Raw genomic sequence first — 20360 nt, 5'->3', positions numbered from 1 at the left:
GCAAAGAGGATGGATCAAGAAAGGCTTCCACAGTAGAAGCTGCACAGTATACTGGAAATACATCTGAACAAAATGCATACTTTCGACAAAAAAGGCTCGGTATCAAAAGGAGGACTTCAGGTTACTCCCCTTCTGCTACACTAATCTTTAATAAGCTAAGTTTACAAACAAGTTACCTTGCACAAACTGCATTTTGAGTTAGAGTTTATGATTATCCATACAAGCACTATCTTTGTAAGAATCCCCACTGTTTCCACTTCTATATTCACATTTCGATTTATATCAAAATGTGAGGATACTACTTTTACTCTAGGTAAGTCAAGCATGCTTTTAACAAAATAGCAACGTGGTGCTATATTTTGCTTTCTGAACTTAGTTTCTATGCCTTCCTGCCAAACTACAAACAAACTAACTGTATCTCTGCTAACAACTCCTTCTGACTGACAGAAAAAAGGCACCAGCTGCTCCCTGCTCACAGTCCAGGCTCCAGGAGCCTTCCACTGGCACAAGCACCAGTTTCCTTGGACTCACCCATCTCTTTCTTCTTTCCATTGCTCCATTTAAAATACAAACGTTCTCTCTGTCCACTACAGCAGTCCACCTCCTTTCCAGCACATTTACAGATCTCTTTCCCAACTGACTATCCGTAGCTTCACAACACTTCATTTGATTTAGTTTTTAACCAACTCTTTCCTACTGCCACTTGTAATGGGTATGGCAAAACCATAATCTGTTCTCCTTTTGTATTTTGTGTAAACCATTTTTACAGCAGTTTATGTTTGCTCACCTCCTAATTCTCTAGGTATTCTACCAGATGTTGTAACTACAATGTGTTCATACTATTTTGCCTTTTTATTGTGCTGTAAAGTAATACTAACACAACTGTTCTATCCAAAATTCAATTTATCCAGAAAAGTAGTCATTCACTGCAACCGACCTTTTGCACAAAGATCTTTAAATTAACACCATTCCATAATTAAAAAATAGATTAAATGAGCAAGATTGTCAATTTATATTAAATACTACTTACAGTAAAAACAAAAGAGAAAGAATACCACCTATAAAGTACAAGGGCATCTTCTATAAATCAGTGATTATTATCAGTGCTGACATTAATGGCATTTTAACAGAGCGGCATGGCAAATCAGAATTTATATTGAAGACTGTTAAAGCAGAAAGTACTACCTGATGAAATCTTTGCCTTTTAGTGAACCAGCTACCACATACCACAATGTAGGAGCAACAGCTAAGTTATACTAGGAGATAAAAACACAAGAGAAAAGCAAACTCACCATTTGTCAGTCTATCAAAAAGAAAGATATCAAAATTCCAGTTTCCAACCTTCTCCAACATACACTGAAAGAAAACACAATAGTTTTAATTCTTTTTCCCCTTAGTGTGTGGCTATCTTCCTATAGGCCAGAGGAGTATTTAAGCTTTTAAGGACTTGCATCGGTCTCTGAATTTCTACACACAAAAACAGTACTGTAAATATTCAATTTGTCTGAAAATTGGGAAACTTTGAAATATAGGCTACAAATTAAAAGACTGAAATTTGAGAAGCATCTCAACAGTAAAATTTGAGACTTCCCCTTCATCCTCTAATCATTTTCATAAAAGTAGTATGACAATTTAAGACAATTAGGTTAGAAGCAGAAGCAGCATGACAAAATAACTGTTCAAACTTAGAAAATAAAATTGAGACACCTTAAGAGGCCCACGCTTGACATTTCATGCAATCATCTTAACAAATGTATTGATCACAAAACTCTGTCAGATGACTTCCAACCTTCTGTCACAAGATCTCTTCCAGATCTTCCACTTCAATTTTTGCGACAAAGTAATAATCTGCAAGTAGTCCTTTAATTTCTCACTTTCCCTTTTTGTTTAAATGGGGAAAATACTACCTAGATGTCTTCGTAAGAAAGTAAGAAAAGCTTATAATTTCTCCATTAGAAACCATCTTGTCACTTTACACTGGACTACCACTTCACAGCTGCTATACATGCTTTCATGAACACAGATGGACACTAACCCGGCACTTTCAAGGCCTCAGTTTAGGTCACCACCTTTTCTACTCCTACCTCCATTAGAATTACCTGCCCAGCATGTCTTACAGTGGATACTTGCTTTCTCAGACTCTCATTAAATCTGTAGTTGTGATCCTGGTACTACATGCTAGGTTTTCTCTACCAACCACTAAAACTGAGTTACCAGAAGAAATACACAACATTAACAAGATCTTTCTGCTGTCGAATTACATGTGTATTCTTCAAATCTGTCCTTAAGGTTATCAGATTCTTCCTACACTGTAGCCTGACCCCATTCAGTATCAGCACACTGTATTACGAGGATATTCCTTTTGTGCATAAAAGTTATTAACAAAAAGCATTATATACAATCAGTAGCAAGACACAGCCTTTGGGCTCTTAACAACCTATGAACTTTTTCTACTCCTTCCCTGTCAGCACTACATCTCTCCTGTTTCCAAATTCACTAGCCCTTCGTCCAGCTAACAATTTACTATCGCCTGTCTTAACAGTTTGCTCTAGTGTAGCTCAAGTATGTTACAGCTATCACACTTTTCTAGAAGAATTGCATACACAAACATCATTTTGGCATAATCTTCTGACAAATTAATGCATTCTGTTGCGCTTTCAGTAGTAGCTAGTCACTCCTCCAGATGTTCACTAATGAAATTAGATTAAAAGGAAAAGGAGAGAGAGAGTAAGAGGTAGTCCAAATTGCTCTACCCCATTTGCTAAATACAGTTACCATTTCTTTTCTTCACTTTTTCTTTAACTATCACAGCGCAGCCTTTATTTGCCATTCAAAAAACTGCAAGCCACAAAAGTATATAAGCTTTAAAAATTATCCCACTAAGCTTGGAAGAGGTTTGTCAGAAGCCACATTTTATAAAGCTATACCCAGATAAATGCACACATACATACACATATGAAAATACATGCTTAAAACTCACATTTACTTGCACTGCCTCTTAACAAAAGATATTTATATGTGAGTAAACATAAAGAAGCATACTTGATAAAACGGAGATAAAAATTAAATTAAGCAACCAACCTTTGCTTGTCCATTATAATCATCATCTAAAATGTTTGAAGAATTTGGAACAGTGATACCACGGAAAAAACGGGAAGATCTCAGGTAGCGCTGGAAACTAAGCAACCTTCTCACATTTCTCGCAGACACAGACACCTCAATTTCAGAATTTGCTATAAGAAAAGACAAGAGAATAAATACTGTCTCTGAAAAACCTTTACTAAAAGGAGACTGCTCGAGGAAGGTTGGTACGACTGCACTGCTTCTTTTGTTGGCATAGCAAATGTTTCAGCCACAATTAAAGATCACCATGAAGAGTGAGTGCAGAAACATGGCTTGGAAAAGGAAGTTTTCTATTTCAACACCCTGTGAAGGAAAACAAATATTTAAATCATTGTCGAGATGCATCTTCCTAAGGAACACTGCTACAGCTAGGACAGAAATGTTAGGGAAATTGGGTAAAGACACAAACAGTATTGCAAGTAATTCCTTCTGGGAAACCTTTGCCACATATTCATATACCCAGTTCCCATCCGTAGCAAATCACACACAAATAAGTAACCAGTAAGGGAATAACAGTGTACTGATTAAGTATTTAAAACGAGCATTATAAATAACTGTACACACGTATTAAAGCTCCAGAGGTTTTCTTAGATTTTCTGATAGAGTTTTAAAAAACAGTTGAATGATGCAGGTAATTTTACTCAGTCGCTCTTCTGCCAGTAAAACTATCACATTTATTTTTACTGCATGCTTTCTCAGCAATATCACTATAGAATACGTATGTTTGTAGCTTGTTTTCAAAGCACAATCCACATGATTTGTTTAATTTTTATTATGCTAACCACTTTAGCTATCCAGAGGACATATGCTAGCTTGTACTCAATTTCACTCACAGACTCATAGAATCACAGGGTTGGAAGGACCTCAAGAATCATGAATCTCCAACCCCCCTGCCACACACAGGGCCACCAACCTCCACATTTAATACCAGACCAGGCTGCCCAGGGCCCCATCCAACCTGGCTTTGAACACCTCCAGGGACGGGGCATCCACAACCTCTCTGTTCCAGCACCTCACCACTCTCTCTGTAAAGAATTTCCCCTTGACATCCAACCTAAATCTTCCCTCCCTCAAATTAAAACCATTTCCCCTTGTCCTGCAGTTATCAACCCTTTCAAAGAGTTGATTCCCCTCCTGTTTGTAGGCTCCCTTCAGGTACTGAAAGGCTGCAATGAGGTCACCCCGCAAGCTTCTCTTCTCCAGGCTGAACAAGCCCAGCTCCCTCAGCCTCCAGTCCCCTGATCATCTTCGTGGCTCTCCTCTGGACCCTCTCCAACAGCTCCCTGTCTTTTTTTGTACTGCGTGCTCCACACTTGGATGCATTATTCCAGACAGGGCCTCACCAAAGCAGAAAAGAGGGGGACAATCACCTCCCTGTCCCTGCTGGCTACCCCACTTCTGATGGAGCCCAGGATATCATTTGCCTTCTGAGCCACAAGGGCACTACTGGCTCATGTTAAATTTTTCATCTATCAAGACCCCCAGGTTCTTCTCCGCAGGGCTGCTCTCAAGGAGCTTCCAGTCTGTATGGATGCCTGGGATTCCTCCGGCCCAAGTGCAAAACTCTGCACTTTGCCATGTTGAACCTCATCAGGTTCACCCAGGCCCACTTTTCTAGCCTCTCGAGGTCCCTCTGCATGGCATCCCTTCCTTCCACCATGCCAGCCGCACTGCTCAGCTTGGTGTCGTCAGCAAACTCACTGAGGGTGCACTCGATTCCATTCTCAATGTCATTGATAAAGATGTTAAAGAGCACCGGTCCCAACACAGATCCCTGGGGGACACCGCTCATTACTGGCCTCCACCTGGTCTTAGAGCCATTGATGACAACCCTCTGTCTGTGGCCTTTCAACCAGTTTCTTATCCACTGAGTGGCCCACTCATCAAATTCATGTTCCTCCAATTTGGAGATAAGGATGTGGTGGGGGACCATGTCAAAGGCCTTGCTTAAGTCCAGGTAAATGACCAGTTGCTTTTCCCTTGTCCACTCCATCATAGAAGGCCACCAAATTGGTCAAGCATGACTTTCCCCTGGTGAAGCCATGCTGGCTGTCTCGGATCACACGCTCATTCCTCATGTGATCAAGCATGTTCCATCTGTTCCATGATCTTCCCAGGCACAGAGGTGAGACTCACCAGCCTGTAGTTCCCCAGGTCCTCTTTGCTCTTTCTTGTAAATGGCAGTGACTTGATCCTTCCTCCAGTCATCCAGGACTCACCTGACAGCTACAACTTTTCAAATATGATGAAGAGCAGCTCGGCAACCACCTCAGCCAGCTCCTTCAGAACCCTGGGACGCACGCTATCCAGCCCCACAGACTTGTACACATTCAGTCTCATGAGGCGGTCTTGGACCTGCTCTGTCCTCACTGCACTGGGGGATTCACCATCCAGTTTCCACCTAGAGGTATAGGGATGCAGGGCTCAGGGATGTGAGAAGTACTGGAATCCTGGCTACCAGTGAAGACCGAGGCAAAGAACTCATTTAGTACCTCAGCCTTCTCTTCAACCATTGAAGCAAGTTTTCCTTTTACATTTACCAAAGGAGGTACACTCGCTTTGGCCTGTGCTGTAGAAAGTATGGCCAATGTACCTGTAGAAAGTCTTCCTATTGTTTTTCACATTCCTCACCAAGTTCACTTCCGCCTGCGCCTTGGCTTTCCTGATCCAAAGGATCCATCTGTTTGTTTCAGAAACCTGAAGACTAAAGTACACACAGCTAGTTTCTTTCCAACACTCCCGATATCTTCAGCCTGAAGCATTAAAGGCCAACTTCACTTTCCTTTATTTTCTTTTCAGCATTACAGTTCAACATTACAACAGTTTCATACAACCAACAGAGTCAATGACGTTGACACTCTTTCACTTTGCCCAAAAAGATTAAAAAGAAAGAAAAAACATATTAAGACAAAGTAAAAGCAAAAACTCTTTTCCAAAAGTACAGACTCTGAAAACCAAGATGAGCCAAACGTGCATAGCACAGGCGCCTTGCCATTCCACAAAGGAGACACACTAGACATCAGTGAAATAAATAGCTGCAATATTTGTTCTAAAAGCCAGACTAAAATATGCTACAGGCAAAGGCACAGACTTATTAACAATCTAAATTAAAAGTCTCAGTGACGTCTAGTGAGAATAGTTTGATTCTATGCAAAATAAAGCTTTACTCATAATAATGGTTCTCTGCAGTAGCTATAATGTCTTTTCTGCCCTACCTTTACTCATTAATATATTTATTTCTAGTCTACCATAACAAAACATGGGAACAATTAGACTAACAGCACACTAACAGTATCTAAAGTACAGTAGCATTTTGCATCAGCAATCCTCATTAACAGCAATTGAAAGAACAAAACTGGTACAGTCTTTCAGACCTCCCTGAAAAGCATCAGGATACCAAAATTCCCATCACTTTCAAGGAGCTAAAGCAGACAACTTCACATGAAATATTTTCCTCTAAGTCATCACAATTAAGGTCAAGGACATTTCCTCCAAAGAGGCTGATACATGTATATCTTGGTTATGTAAGCAGGTGTACTACATACAAGAAAAGTTTCTTATAAAACAACATTCTTACATACAGCAAACAGATAAATGTATACTGTATTATCAGTATTTATAAGACAGCTTGTTAATGTCAGGGTACAGTCTGAGACACTGTCAGTCCTGCAGAATACAGAAGCTCCTGCTTACAGAGATTAAGCTTTGACGATCATCTCTTTCAATCTTGATTGACTCAAAACCCAAATTTCAGACCTGAGGTCATCAGGCTTGAAATAAAATAATAGGAAATAATTATCCTTAGGTCATAAACATATCTAAAATGTCCACAAATCCATATGTACAAAGTCAAGGAACTTAACTAAATCTGAGTAAAACAAAGCATCGCCAATAATGGAAATCAGTGCTCTTCAGAGGAAGTAGTTTTCTTGATCATAAGTAGTCCTTTACAGTTCTGGAGTTAACAAAAAGCTACTTTTGATGTCACGCTACAAATAACCATCACTAATGCCACTTATTAGTCTTTGGTAGAACAGCACACAGTAGGTGTGAAACAAAAAAGCAGAAATAAAACAAAGCATGATCATTCAACTGTGCCTGCCTAGATTCCACCTACTTTGAAGTCATTTGAGGAGTTTTGCACACATTTGTTTTAATGTTTTTCCTCGTAACGTGGGTCCAGAGGCAAATTTTTCAAAGGAAACGCAGTTTCCTGTGAAGCTGAACATTCATGACTTTTTAGAATATGCTATTGAAATTAAACTTAAAAATAATCTGAATTATCACATTTGCATAGCTCATACACAACCACCCTTACACATTAATCCTACTTTTTTCTTCCTTTCCCTAAATAAGAGGGAGAAGATTTCAGCTTCCAACCATCTTATGGTTCTGTAAAGCACAGCTTCAGCTGATGTAATTCAAGCAAGCTACAACAAATCCAACTTCATTTGAGCTTTCTGAGCAGAAATAGCCAAGATTGGAAGGGGCTTCTGGGTCCATCTGGCCCAACCCCTGCTCAAACAAGGACACCAGAGCATCCTGCTGAGGACCACAGCCACATAGCTTCAGATTATCTCCAAGGAGGAGACTCCACAGCCTCTTGGTAACCTGTGCCAGTGCTCCATCACCCACCTCAGTAACAAAGCACTTCCCTGACGGCAAGAAGGAATCTCTGTGGGAAACTTCCAGTTTGTGTCCATTGCCTACTTTCCCACCACTGGACACCACTGTAAAGACTGATGATGTCTGTCCCCCTACAATCCTCTCCTGCAGGGTGAAAGCTTCCAAGCTCTCTCACAGGAAAGGTGTTTCCTTCACAGGAGAGGTGCTCCATTCCCTTTACCATCTCAGGTGCTACTCACTGGACTCTTTCCATTATGTCCAGCTGTCTCTTGTACTGGAGAGCCCAGAACTGAAAATACAGCTCCAGGTGTGACTTTACTGGTGCTAATACAGGGGAAGGGCCACATGCCTTGAGCTGCTAGCAATACTGCACCTAATGCAGTCCAGGATATTATTAACCTTCTTAGCGGCAAGGAAGCACTGCTGGTTTGCACTCAACTTGGTGCTCATTAGGACACCCAAGGCCTTCTTGATCAGGCTAATTGCCAGCTGGACAACTGGTACCTGGAGCTGTCCTTCCCCACATGGAGGACTTGTATTTCCCTCTGAACTACTACTTATTCCACATGTCAACCTTCAGTTGAACTTTGGATGTGCAACTCGACCAAACGTGTAATCACTGCAGATCTAAGTGATGGGAATAATTTCCAAATGAGAGATTCTGAGCCCTTCCAGAATATCTTATTCAAGAGGACTATACACCAACCCAAGTGAATTATTTTATGACAATTAAACATTTGCTACAGGACATTCTGGGATACGTGAGTCACATGTGGAGGTTTGACAGGTAATTTAAAAAGCAGACTGTAAAAGAAAATTGCTAGCTTTCATAGAAGGAAGAAAATGTTTTTTTAAGCCACAGGAACACTGACGGTACCCATGCTTGCAGTTTCCTTTTCATTAGAAAGAAACTGATCTCTCTGAGTTCAGGCAGATCGGCAAAAATAAGTTCACGGGATTCTGTAAAGCAGGAATTACACAATGGTGCAACTGAAACTTTTTTTTTTTTCCTGTGCCAAGAGTTAAAAGAAAAAACTCATTTTCCATTTGTGTATGCAATTAGTAAGAGAATGTCAGCCTGCCCTCTTCTATCATTAGCAATTAGAGAACCAACAAAAAAAAAAACAACAGAGATCAAAGTATTCACAGTGGAAAGAAGCTGAGTCAAAAATGTATCACATTTGCTCAAGACAAAATATACTACAAAAACATTCCCCCTCTTAACCCAAGAATACTTCATTTCATTTGCAGCCTTCAGTGTGTCTTCCTAAAGTCTAATACTGACCAGTTGTTTTTAAGAGATAAGGACAGTTTGAGGACAAATTAGAATGAGAAAATAAATAAGCATATGTGACATGAAAGCAAAGTCAGGATGTGGGAACTGTTAAGAAGGAAGTTTCAGCATTCAGAAGTGGCTTGGCTACAAGGAACCAGAAGACTGTCTGTCTAGCCAACAGTAACTCTACGACATTCTTTCTTAAATCTCCATTTTCTCACTTCAAGTTAGAAAATCAATTTTTTTTTCCCGATTTATTTTTTCATTATTATTACATATTCTTGTTTCTAGGAATCCTACAGAACCAATAAAAAAAGACAAAGTTCTCCAAAATACAGGAAAAAATGAACTCTCTGTTTAATAACATCAGTTATTTTAGCTTATAAATGCATACACACTAAGAAAATAAAGTAATGCACGTTGCCTCCTTGCAACAGATTTCATCTGCATTCCAAGACGCTTATTTTAATCTTCTCACTTCCAATCTTTTAAGTGTGCCGTACTTCATGAGAAGTTAAAAGCAAATAACTATCACATTTCATGGGGACACTCAGTATTTTTCCTCCCCCTCACAATGGGGGGATTACAAAATTAATATGAAAAAGTCAGGACTACCTATAGACCAGTATTTATTTCCTGCATGTTTGTATCCTTTGTATAGTAAGGAAGAACAGCAAGAGGACAAGCGACAACTTCATGGTCCTTTAGTATGATTTTTATTTATAGAAACTAAATCCTAGAGAAACACCTCAGCTTGATTTAAATGCAAAAAATAAAGATTCATGGCCTCTGATCTGGTTTTGGTCAAAATAAAACCATCAAACATATGAACTTTACCTTCATGTCTTCTGTGCTAGAGCCCAAAATATAAATATAAATTAGCCATGATAAAAATTGAATTTACTATTACCAAAATAAAAAGTTTAACTAGTGATATCAGTTATAAACTGCCATTAACAACAAAAAGAAATTTTTAAAAATTGAAAGATAGATCTCCCTTAGGTTTGAATACCAAACTGAAGTTTGACATCCATAGGTCCATCAGAGGAAATTCCTTAAAAAAAAAAATAATAATAAAAATAATAATTAAAAAAAAAAAAAACAGACCTAAATAGAATTTCTTCTCTTTTTCATGGAATTAACCTCTCACAGTTCTTCCATAATAAAGCCAGCTATACATTTACACAGCAGATGCTATTACCAAGCCTGAGATAAATTTCTACTACCTGTAACAACATGCATTTGAAAGAATTGTAACTGTATTTCTAAGGCCTTCCAGAATACAAATCATTTTATATTTATGAACAATTTAAAGCTATTATCTAACCCTTAACACCACTAGAGGGACCCATAAGCTTTCTAACTTCACATCTATTCCTCATCACACCATTAGCAAATGCATTGCATTAGATCCCTGCTTTTTCTTTCAGTCCTGTTATCTAGCTGCTCTTTCTCACTGTCACGATCTGCTTTTAAGTACTCTTAAGACATCCTGTATCAAAATCATTAACAAGAACTATGATTCAGTTTGTAAGACATGAATTCAGGGAAGACCTGAAAATTCACGTAAAGATTACTGGTGTCTAAATTACCTTATTACAGCTCCCGTCCTCCTTAGAAGACTATACTGAAGTCCTGTTGGCAATGTACCAGTCTTAAGGCAATGTACCCCACCCTAAAGTCAGATCAGACTGTCTTAACATCTCCTACATACTAATTTTTGTTCCCTATTCACACGTTCTCTTTTAAATAATCAGGATCACTGAAAATTAAGCTATGAATTAAAGTTTAGTGAAAGAAATATGGCTTCACAAGTGTCTTCCAATTGACTGGAATCAGAATTATTTTTTTTTAAACTCTTGTGAAACTCTAGCGGTTCTACCAACCTAGTAGAAAACCCAGCAGACATCCCCTCAGATCAAGGATCTTCCACAATAAAACACCAACTTAACTAAGTACATTTGTAAACAATCCGCATACTTCAGGTCAGAAGAGACAGATGTTTGGACCTAAGAGCTGTCAGACATCACTTCTCTCCAAAGCAGAGATAATTTGAGATAAATGACTCAAAGTACAGAGATTATATTACTTCATCTAAGTAGTGCAGAAAAGAGAGAATTAAATGCCAATTCTCCTATCGCACTGCACACCTTTAAATAATGCAGCACCAAAAATACGAAGAAAATACTATGAAGAGACATCCAAAAGGACTGTAGCCATAAAATTCTTTTGATATTTGGCTCCTCTTAACCTCCTAGCAGACATTCCAAGAATGAGACAACATTAAGTAAACTCAATAACGGAACTCTTGTACTGAACTGCACAAATATTTGGCAATTATTTGAGAACTAGGAAACAGTATATATAAGATACATCCTTCCCCTTTTAATTTATTCACTCATAATCCTAGCAATCATGTAGCTATGTACTTTGACCTGACTCCAGCCCCTTGCAAGGTAAATCTGTAGCTCACACATTATAGTGTAAACTAAGCTTCACTGAAGCAAAATACTTAGGAATTATCATCAGAATACACTAATATTCATTGAAAAGATGAGTCAAGATGAAGCCTCCCCAGCGTTAATCAAGACACTGTGGCTCTCAGAGAGAAAAAGCAAGAACACAATATATTTGTGATTCAAGTCTTCTCCCATAACAAGGATAATGTACTCCAGACCAGCACCAGATCTTTTTCTTGATGTCTTCCAAGAAAAAAATCACTCTGTGTTCTAGAATTCTTCAGCTCTATGACACTGGAATGAAAGAACGATCAAGTAATCCTTTTTGGCCTTTCCTACCACAATAAATCAAAGAAAAAAAAAATGTAAAAAAGTAGCACACTATTATTGACCAAAAAAAAAAAAAAAAAAAAAATGAAAAAAAAAGATTATTCTTTCTTTAAAAGTCTGCATGCGTACTTAGAAAAGTCAAGCTGGGAGCAGAGATGCAAACAAAAGAATGCCCATATTTTTTTATGATGGCAAGTTTGGCAGAAAGTAATACTTTCAAAATAAATCACTTGGAGAAGAAACATACAAAAAAAAAGTTCAAAAGAAATGAAAAAGAATGTGATTGTATCTTCCTCTGAAGACAAACTTACCTCAGCAATAGAACACTGTGTTTATCAGTGCAAGACTCCAGAGCACACATGCTATTCCACAGAAACTTGTAAGGATATTTGTATATAAAATAATCACTTAGAATAGTAAAACAAAAACAACAACAAAAATCTGTCCTGTACTCTCAACCAGAAGCTTTTACCCTGAAATGTTCCCTAATCAAACTCATGTGTACTTTGACTTCATTGTTTTCTTTTGACCAACGCTGTATTTAGAAGATTTTCATTTGGCTGGGCTTTTGCAACTTTCCTTTTGTGGCTGTGTTCGCTGTACTACATGAAAGTAAAACTCTCAACTGGAAGAGAAAAATTATTTTAACAATTCAGACTGAATAATTAGATGCCAATTTCAGAATGTGTTTTGCATATATAGAAATACAACTTCTAGAGAAACCTCTTGAGTGCATGCATGCTTTTTAGTATTTACTGTTGCTACCTTCACAGGTAAAGAACCTCATCTTTCAATCTCTGACCATACATGATCTTGAATGACTTGATTTGCTGTGAAATTAGTCATTCTTCACAGCAGGACGTTTAAGAGTAACACCTTTATTTTTCAAAAGATGCAGCTAGGTAATTTTTTCGTCTATTTTTTCATGAAATAAAAGAAGGCATTCAACTCAATCTGGATTTTGCTCATTTTTAACTCAACCTCTAGATGGTATAAGCATGATCAAGTGTTGTTATAGAAAGATAGCCAGAACTCTTAAAGGCAATTGATTTGGACTTGAACTCTTCTTTCTTACATTACTTTTGATCTTTCTTTTAAAGCAAGTCTAAGTTCACCATCCAAGATATATCTTTTTTAGTGCTTTTTGAGCAAGTTCAAAACACCACTGCAAGCAGCAGATGCTGATACTTGCATCAGATGTCAGAGTAACAAATAAAATGTTCACTGAACTGCAGAGTCCACATTAACAATCTGAAAACGGTATACCAAAAAAAATCTCCATAATTTCTTGATCTCATGTTACTCTACTCTCAAAAAGAGTGTCAGATTCATCCATCACCGATGAAAGACACCTGAGCTCTTCCCTTCTTTCCTTTCCACTACATAAAAAGGCTACATATCCAACTAGAGAGAAAACATCTGTCTACACATCATGGAGCCACTGAGATCCAATCACATTTTATTACCCAAATGCAGAGCCCTGTATTAGCGAGCACAATTTGATTAAAACCGAGTCACTGATAGATGTTTAGAGAAACATTGTGATTTATTCAGGAACCATTTCTTAATTCCTAGATACTTTAACTCATAGATGTGACATTACCTTAGCTATGGAATCTACAAGTAGAGCCACACATTGGCAACATCACCATCGCCATACACACGTAGGCTCAGACTAGAGTGGCAAGAGAGAATTTCAAAAGCCTTTTGACAAGATCTCATCTGTTCCAGTGCAGATGCAAAATTAAAGGTAAGAAGAAAAAATGCTTCCTCTACACAAGACCAAAGCATTCTTTTTTATCCAGTTCTTCCAGACTATATTCAACAACCCTTTCCTAAAAAGGAAGTTTGGAGCTATTAATTCAAATTGTGTCTGCATATGACACTACCCAAGATTTTGGCTATTTTATTTAATCATTTTGGCTTTGCTCCCCCATTGTAACACACTGCACACTTCGCTGAGCACAGGTTTTTTTTTTTAGACAAAACAGTGAGTGATGGAAGCACACAGATTCTTTTGTTTGTGCATGCCAGAGAAGCTTCAACAACACAAGCAACAAAGCTTAAGTGTCTTTATATACACACAAACATGAATACATAAAAAGATAAACATTACTAACAACCTCTCAGTAACAGGAAAACAAAACCTTAATCTTTATTTTTTGTTTGCTGCTTTTAAAAAATTCAATATTTGTACACTATCACCCACCAATTACTCCAGCAAAGACTTTGTATTCCAGCAGGTTTTAGTCAACAATCTGTGGACATTACAGATTGAATTACTATTTATGATACCTTTAATAATTTTAAAACAATTTTAAAAGTAACTACATTAACTACAGCATATTTGTAACGGTCTGCAACCACTTTTTCAATAACTTCTCCAAAAACCCAACAGTACATGAGGATTGTTGGATAGTACTCTGCCAAACTTGTTACCTTAGAAGTGCAATGTAGATCTGGTGCTCTATATTCAATAAGGTAAAAGACCATTGAAGTGTATGCAGTTCATTGTGCAACAGTAAAAAAAACAAACAAACACTGAATCCACTGAACAAAACTGGACCATTCTATTTAAAACATGATTTACTTTTGAGGAATAAAGTTACATGGCTGCTCTCTTCTCTCAGCATCCATGGCTTTTAGCTGCTAACTTGAGGATACGTCCATGGTCCCAAAGAAACATAAATCAACAGATCACAGTAACAGAAACTACTAATTGATGTCACAGTGTTAACCAATTACCAACCAACATGAGGAACACAATCCTGCCTTTCCCTATAAGCAGAATGTAGTCTTGTTTAAAAAACAAACAAACAAACAAACAAACAAACAAAAAACTGTTTATTAAGCTACGCTGTCTGATAAGTTCCTGCAATGAGCTATCGAAACGTGATTTCTGGAACAGAAAATGGTGTAGAAGAAAAGCTGCCACCCAAAAGACATAGTTTGATAGTCAGATCTCGTATTAATATTCTTCATGGATCTCTTTCATGCTACCATCCCAAAAAAGTTTGGTGTTCTTTTTTTTTTTTTCCAGCAATCATTTTAAAAAACAAAGTTATAAACAAGTATACTTCTAGCCAACTTATGAACTTGAATATTTATGTGACAGTTACAAAATGAGAGGATAAAGGCACAGACACTAAGCTTACAACCTTAAGAAACAGGAGCGACCTTAAGAGCTAAGTGCTAACAAACTTTACTATTTTATTTAACAGTATAAGTTCTAGTTGCAAATAAAAACATTACAAAACAGAGTGGATTATTTTCTGAAGACAAAAGAATAAAAACCAACAGTAGCTTCCTGAAAATAAAGTCACACATTTAAAACTCACTGCTCTTCCAGCCTCTCAATAAAATTTTGGACTAAGTGTCTATTAATAAAACATTGGAAGAAAACTGGTCACTGGTTCATTAGCTCAACTTTCTGAAATACTCTGAAATTCCTTCACAAGACAGAACTGAGAAAAACAAAAACAATGCTCGAGGACAAAAATGAGGTAAGCAAAATGTAAAATGTCAACAATGCTTCAACAACTGTGCATGATGGGCAGAAGGCGTCATCTGTAAAAAAGGCAAGCAACGATCATTGCAAAATTTTTAGAATCACAGAGTAATGAAAGTTACAGTGAAATTTTACAAACACCGTGAAGAAAACGTATGCATGCAATACTGGTGGTCAGTATACAGCTTTTGTGCAGATAAAGATAAAACATAAAAAACAACACTCGGATGCCTTAGTCTGCTTTTGTTGCAAAAGAGAACCATTTCAGCCCAGTTTTTGCTCCAAGCAGAGCGTGGTAGCAAAACTGGCTCCTCTACTATGGTGACTGCTTTTCTTCCACATGTGTGGGGGAAAAAAATCCTTCTGGAGTTACAAGAAGAGAAAATAAGCAGGATGCTAAGAATCAAGTCGATCAAGTCTTTTGCTTAAAACTATTAGGGAAACACTGATAAGGATTAGCAGTTCAGAGAAAAAGAAAACACCTTAAGGTTCGTTTCTTTTTTAAAAATAAATCTCTAAGTAAGTAGATAATTTAGTGGTACCATAAGATTAACTCCTTATTCTCTTGGAAAGAAAACTCTATGTAGCAAGAGTCAGATCAACTCTGCAACAGACCATAATTCTTAAGTTAAAAGCACATTCTTAAGTAAAAATCTGGCTATAATATGGCAACTTTGAAGGCTGCCACTGAGGCTGACACAAGAGGAAAGTTATAGGCAAAGAATTTTTAGGCCTCCTAGCAACATTCCTTGCTGTCATCAGACACCACAGTTGATGTTGCTAAAAGTCAGTTCCCTGTGCCTGAACAAGTAGGAGCAAGAAGAAAGCGTGTGAAAAATCCTTGTCCTTATCTGCCTGATGCACAACTGTCAGGATGGAAGCAGAGTGATGAGCACCATAGAAAACACATTTGACAATGGCGAAAACATCACACGTGACTGCCTTCTAACATGCTTTTCTCCTAGTATTTCTGTTACTAGCTTCCCTTATCAGCACGAAATGTCACATAACTGTGTCTTTATATAGAATTCATAAACAGTATGCTATTTTTATGGAGGTTTTTTGTTATTTTATTTTCTCAGTAGAATTATCAGGATCCGTGATTGAATCCTTATCCTCTTCAAATACTCTTCAAACTTTGTTTTCTCACCTATTTTATGAAACTAACTTTTGAATGACGCTTTTAAAAGTTTTAGATTTAAGTAGTCATCTACTTAGAAATGAGCAACTTAAAGTAAGATCAGAAAATTAGCACAGTTTCTGCCACTCATTAATAAGATAATTACAACCACACTTGTTATTGTGAAATAATTTTCCTAAATTCCATCACTGCATTCAGATGATTCAGAATTGTGATTACAGAGTGTCAGTGTAGATTCTTTACTACAATACATTGATATTGTGTACTTTAACATTTGAATCTTTTTCCACTGTGCTGCATTACTCAGGTATGGTGATTACTGCAGCTTTTATATTACAAGTATTGATATATCAGGCTATTGCAATATAGAGGAATAAAAGTGAAATTATTCTTCTTGTAACAGTTCTCTAAGGGGAAAAAGTTCCCTATAACCCATAATCAAGAAAATTTAGATGTTTTCTTACAACATTTTAATCTTTGGAGTTGTCTTCCTATGAGAAACTAAGATCTATCTATATGTTTGAGAAAATGAAACACTAATTGATTATGATTAGGTCGAGAATATTGAAATCTACTGGAATTCTTCTCAATCACCATCCTACACCAGGTCCTTCTCGTGTCTGATAAGAGCAGGAAAGCATTCTTCTCAAACAACTGGGTCTTCCGTAGTTTGCATACAGATCAGTAATGGTATGCAAGTCTTCTTTTCCATAGGGATTCAGATCTAAACTCAATAAATACGAGTTTAAACTATGTTTTTAGAAACGGTAATTTAGCAGTAAAGATTTTCTTATTCTATTTTGGAAGTAGAATGAAAGATTTTCCTAGTGTAAGCAGTGTAAGGAATGGTCTTGCTATATAAGGTGCTATCTTTATTTGTATAGGCTCAGAAGTTAAAATTAATGGAAGCCTTTGTTTATTTGTCATTCATCTGCTTTTAAATACTTACAGTGAAAAATACGGAAATCAATGTATGGATGAGAACCTCTTCTCTCTGTTTCAAATCCTGCCCGACTTCTTACTCGCACATCTCCTAGAAACAGGGTCAAGAGTGAAATAAAAGTGTGGAAGAGTGGCAGAGATAAAAATGCAAATGAACATAGCCTGGAGGGGTAAAGATTCATGTACTTAATGGAATAGGGTTATTCAAACAATAGGCCTATTTCAATGCTTTTCGTTTTAAGGTGAAATTCAAAACAAAGTTTGAAGACTTTTTAAACATGCAACTGCATGCTTCCTTGTCAAAATCTCTCCTGCCTATGCATACGTTGCCAGAAGCATGTGATAAGCATTCAGATGAAATTAGGAACAGCTTGCTACACCAGTATGGTAAAAATGCACCTTGATATGACAGGAAACAACATTAAAGTTTATTTGTTCCTCAGTAACACACACGAAACAAAAACATTTTGTATAGTACAAGATTCAGCTTCTAGAAATGGTAGCTTTTAGCAAAGAAGCTAATAATAATATGGTTTTACATTACATAATAGAATGCTTTCCCACTAGCATTTACTTACTTGTGCTCAGCTGTTTGAATATTACACATGAGCCTATTAAAATACCAAAACTCAGTATTAAAATTTTATAAAACTATTTTGCACTGCAGTTTAGACTTAACCTGAATCTTTTAGCATGCTCGCTGATTTCTATTTAGGCATTTTTATTAATTATTAATTTTTATTATTAAACCAACTGAAAGCTGATCAGTATTCTTTCATAACGTAGTTACATACATTAGTGGAAGTAATCTGCTTAACGAAAAACTTTCACTTTAAAACCTTCAGCAATGACAAATTTGGGCAACCTGAGGATCAAACAACAGTATTTCTCTCTAAGATCCTAACAGAAAATAAAGTGAAATTTCAGATTGTTTTTCAGTATTCTGGTTTCTATTATGAAAACCCTACAAGGGTATCATGTTCCTCTCCTCAAACACAGTGATTTTCTTATCAATCAGAAGTATTTAATGCAAGAAATGGATTGGTTTTAAAAAGAATAAAAAATAGCTACTTAATTTTCAGCAACCGCTACTATTGTGCTTTTTTCTTTTCCTTGCAACTTGCTAACTTATAAGAGTCTAAATCAGAAGATACACGAAGATACTGACCAAAATGTTAGTGACATGCTTTTCACACTTAACAAATATATTTCCAGAGATAAGTATCTATGAACACAGACGTATCTATAGTGACACATTTCACATGAATGTTATCTTCTGAGGCATGCTGGAAGCAGCACAAAAGATAAGCAGCGGGCTCCCTGGTAAGGAGTCTAGAGTCTTTGTTTCAGTAAAAACATGCCAAACACAAGTCTGCTTTGTTGCTTTTTTTTTTTTTCCTCCTTGAAACTTAAAAACTTAACAGAGCTGCAAGGTAAAATAAGCTGCAAGGTCTATTACTACCTGTAAAAACCATCATTTAGACCACTGACAATATAATGAACTATAAAGATTTCAAGCATTCATCTGGTCAGAGATGAAGAGGCTCGTCTTTTTCCAGACAATACAGAGGCAGCAAATTGTAGAACTCTTCAGTCAGGCCCAAAGACAGCTGGTGAATGTTGTTTGAGAAATGAGCGAATAAAAAGGAAAAGACAGGAAGCTTAGGAAAAGGAGAGGTGAGCGCGTTAATAGTTGTGTAAGAAAATATCGGTTTGTACAAAGGAAAACGCAATTTTCCTTACCCATCACATCTATTTATCTGACAAATCAGTCACAGCTATGGCTGCGTGACCTTTCAGCACACCAGCTGCACTGAGCAGTTGAGCTGATTTTTAACAAAATATGATACAGCTTTTGTGAATGGCACTTATTTTTCAAAGCATTCTTAACCTTTGAAATTTTACCAGCCTGCACATTAACTAGCATATAGTTTTGGGCAGCATACAAAGGGTTTTGTGAATAATTTACTTGTTAGAAGAGTTGAGAACAGGAAAGGTTCACAGAAAAACACATGGAGACTAACACAGAGCTCAGCAAACTACAAAACAAATAAGTTCAGCTGACAAATAATACCCAGAAAAATTCTCTGTGCTTTTTTCTACTTGTTTTATTAGCTAGTGCCTCACCTAACAATTCAGCTAGAATAATAGTAGCCCCATTTCTCCTGAAAAGCTCACAAGGTTGTGGACTTTGAGTAGGAAAGAAAAAAATAAAAGCAGAGTAAGACTATTGCTTTTACCAGGAGTTATATTCAGAACACGCTTGTTTTTATTCTGGCACTCTGGAATAATTATCAGTTCTCCAGGACTGGAATTTATCACAGTACACCAAACAGAAATTCCTACTGGGTCAAAACAAAAGCAGAAGAGCACAACGATACTAATCTCAACTGCATATATGTAATTAGTCCCAAACATCCAGAAGTACCTGACCATCATTATGTATTCACGGTTCAACTGACCTGACCTGCTGAGATCAATGGATGCCAAATGTGCCCACTTTGTGCTTGCTCAGAGCATAACACATTCACACTGATTTAGTAGAGAAATTCTGTAAAGATTTTGTAACCCTATGACTTGGAAATAAATTTAAGAAAAACATGATTGTCATCACAGGTAACTTTAAAAAAAAAAAAGGTGCAAAACATTTCAGATTGAAGATGACTTTTACCAGATACAAGGACACTTACGTAATTCTTTCAAACAGCAACAGAAGTCCAACATAAACGCTGGTTATTATTACAGCAGATAAAAGATAATTAAATTCAGTACATAAACCAAGATAATTTATGAAGTTGCTATTTATTAGGCCTTTTAAAAAAATATTGAAGTGGTTATGAAATGCTTTGATACCAACAGATCACAATGCTGACAGGTAGATTTCCTTAGTGGGGCAGAGTGGTAGAGATAACAGCTCTCCTGTTATGTGTCTCTTTAACAGTTATTTCTGCCACT

At 37.0% G+C, this 20360-nt stretch overlaps 1 protein-coding gene across 3 annotated transcripts in view; it reads right to left on the bottom strand.

Annotated features, from left to right (window-relative positions):
• Positions 1–20360, bottom strand: part of PDE7A (phosphodiesterase 7A) — a 73633-nt gene that overhangs the window by 10886 nt on the left and 42387 nt on the right. For 2 of the 3 annotated variants that reach the window (XM_042839754.1, XM_042839757.1), the window contains exons 3-5: positions 17413–17496; positions 3082–3233; positions 1293–1356 (exon numbers count right to left, since the gene is read on the bottom strand). In XM_042839754.1, the coding sequence (XP_042695688.1) occupies positions 1293–1356; positions 3082–3233; positions 17413–17496 (300 nt within the window). The remainder of the gene's footprint in view (positions 1–1292; positions 1357–3081; positions 3234–17412; positions 17497–20360) is intronic. The other variant, XM_042839755.1, reaches the window with a different exon arrangement.

This window comes from Centrocercus urophasianus, unplaced genomic scaffold (assembly GCF_019232065.1).
Source record: "Centrocercus urophasianus isolate 14NV4802_14NV808 unplaced genomic scaffold, USGS_Curo_1.0 seq_11, whole genome shotgun sequence".
Taxonomy (NCBI): Eukaryota; Metazoa; Chordata; class Aves; order Galliformes; family Phasianidae; genus Centrocercus; species Centrocercus urophasianus.
The sequence above is the reverse complement of the archived record's forward strand: the minus strand, read 5'-3'. Positions and strand labels throughout refer to the sequence as shown.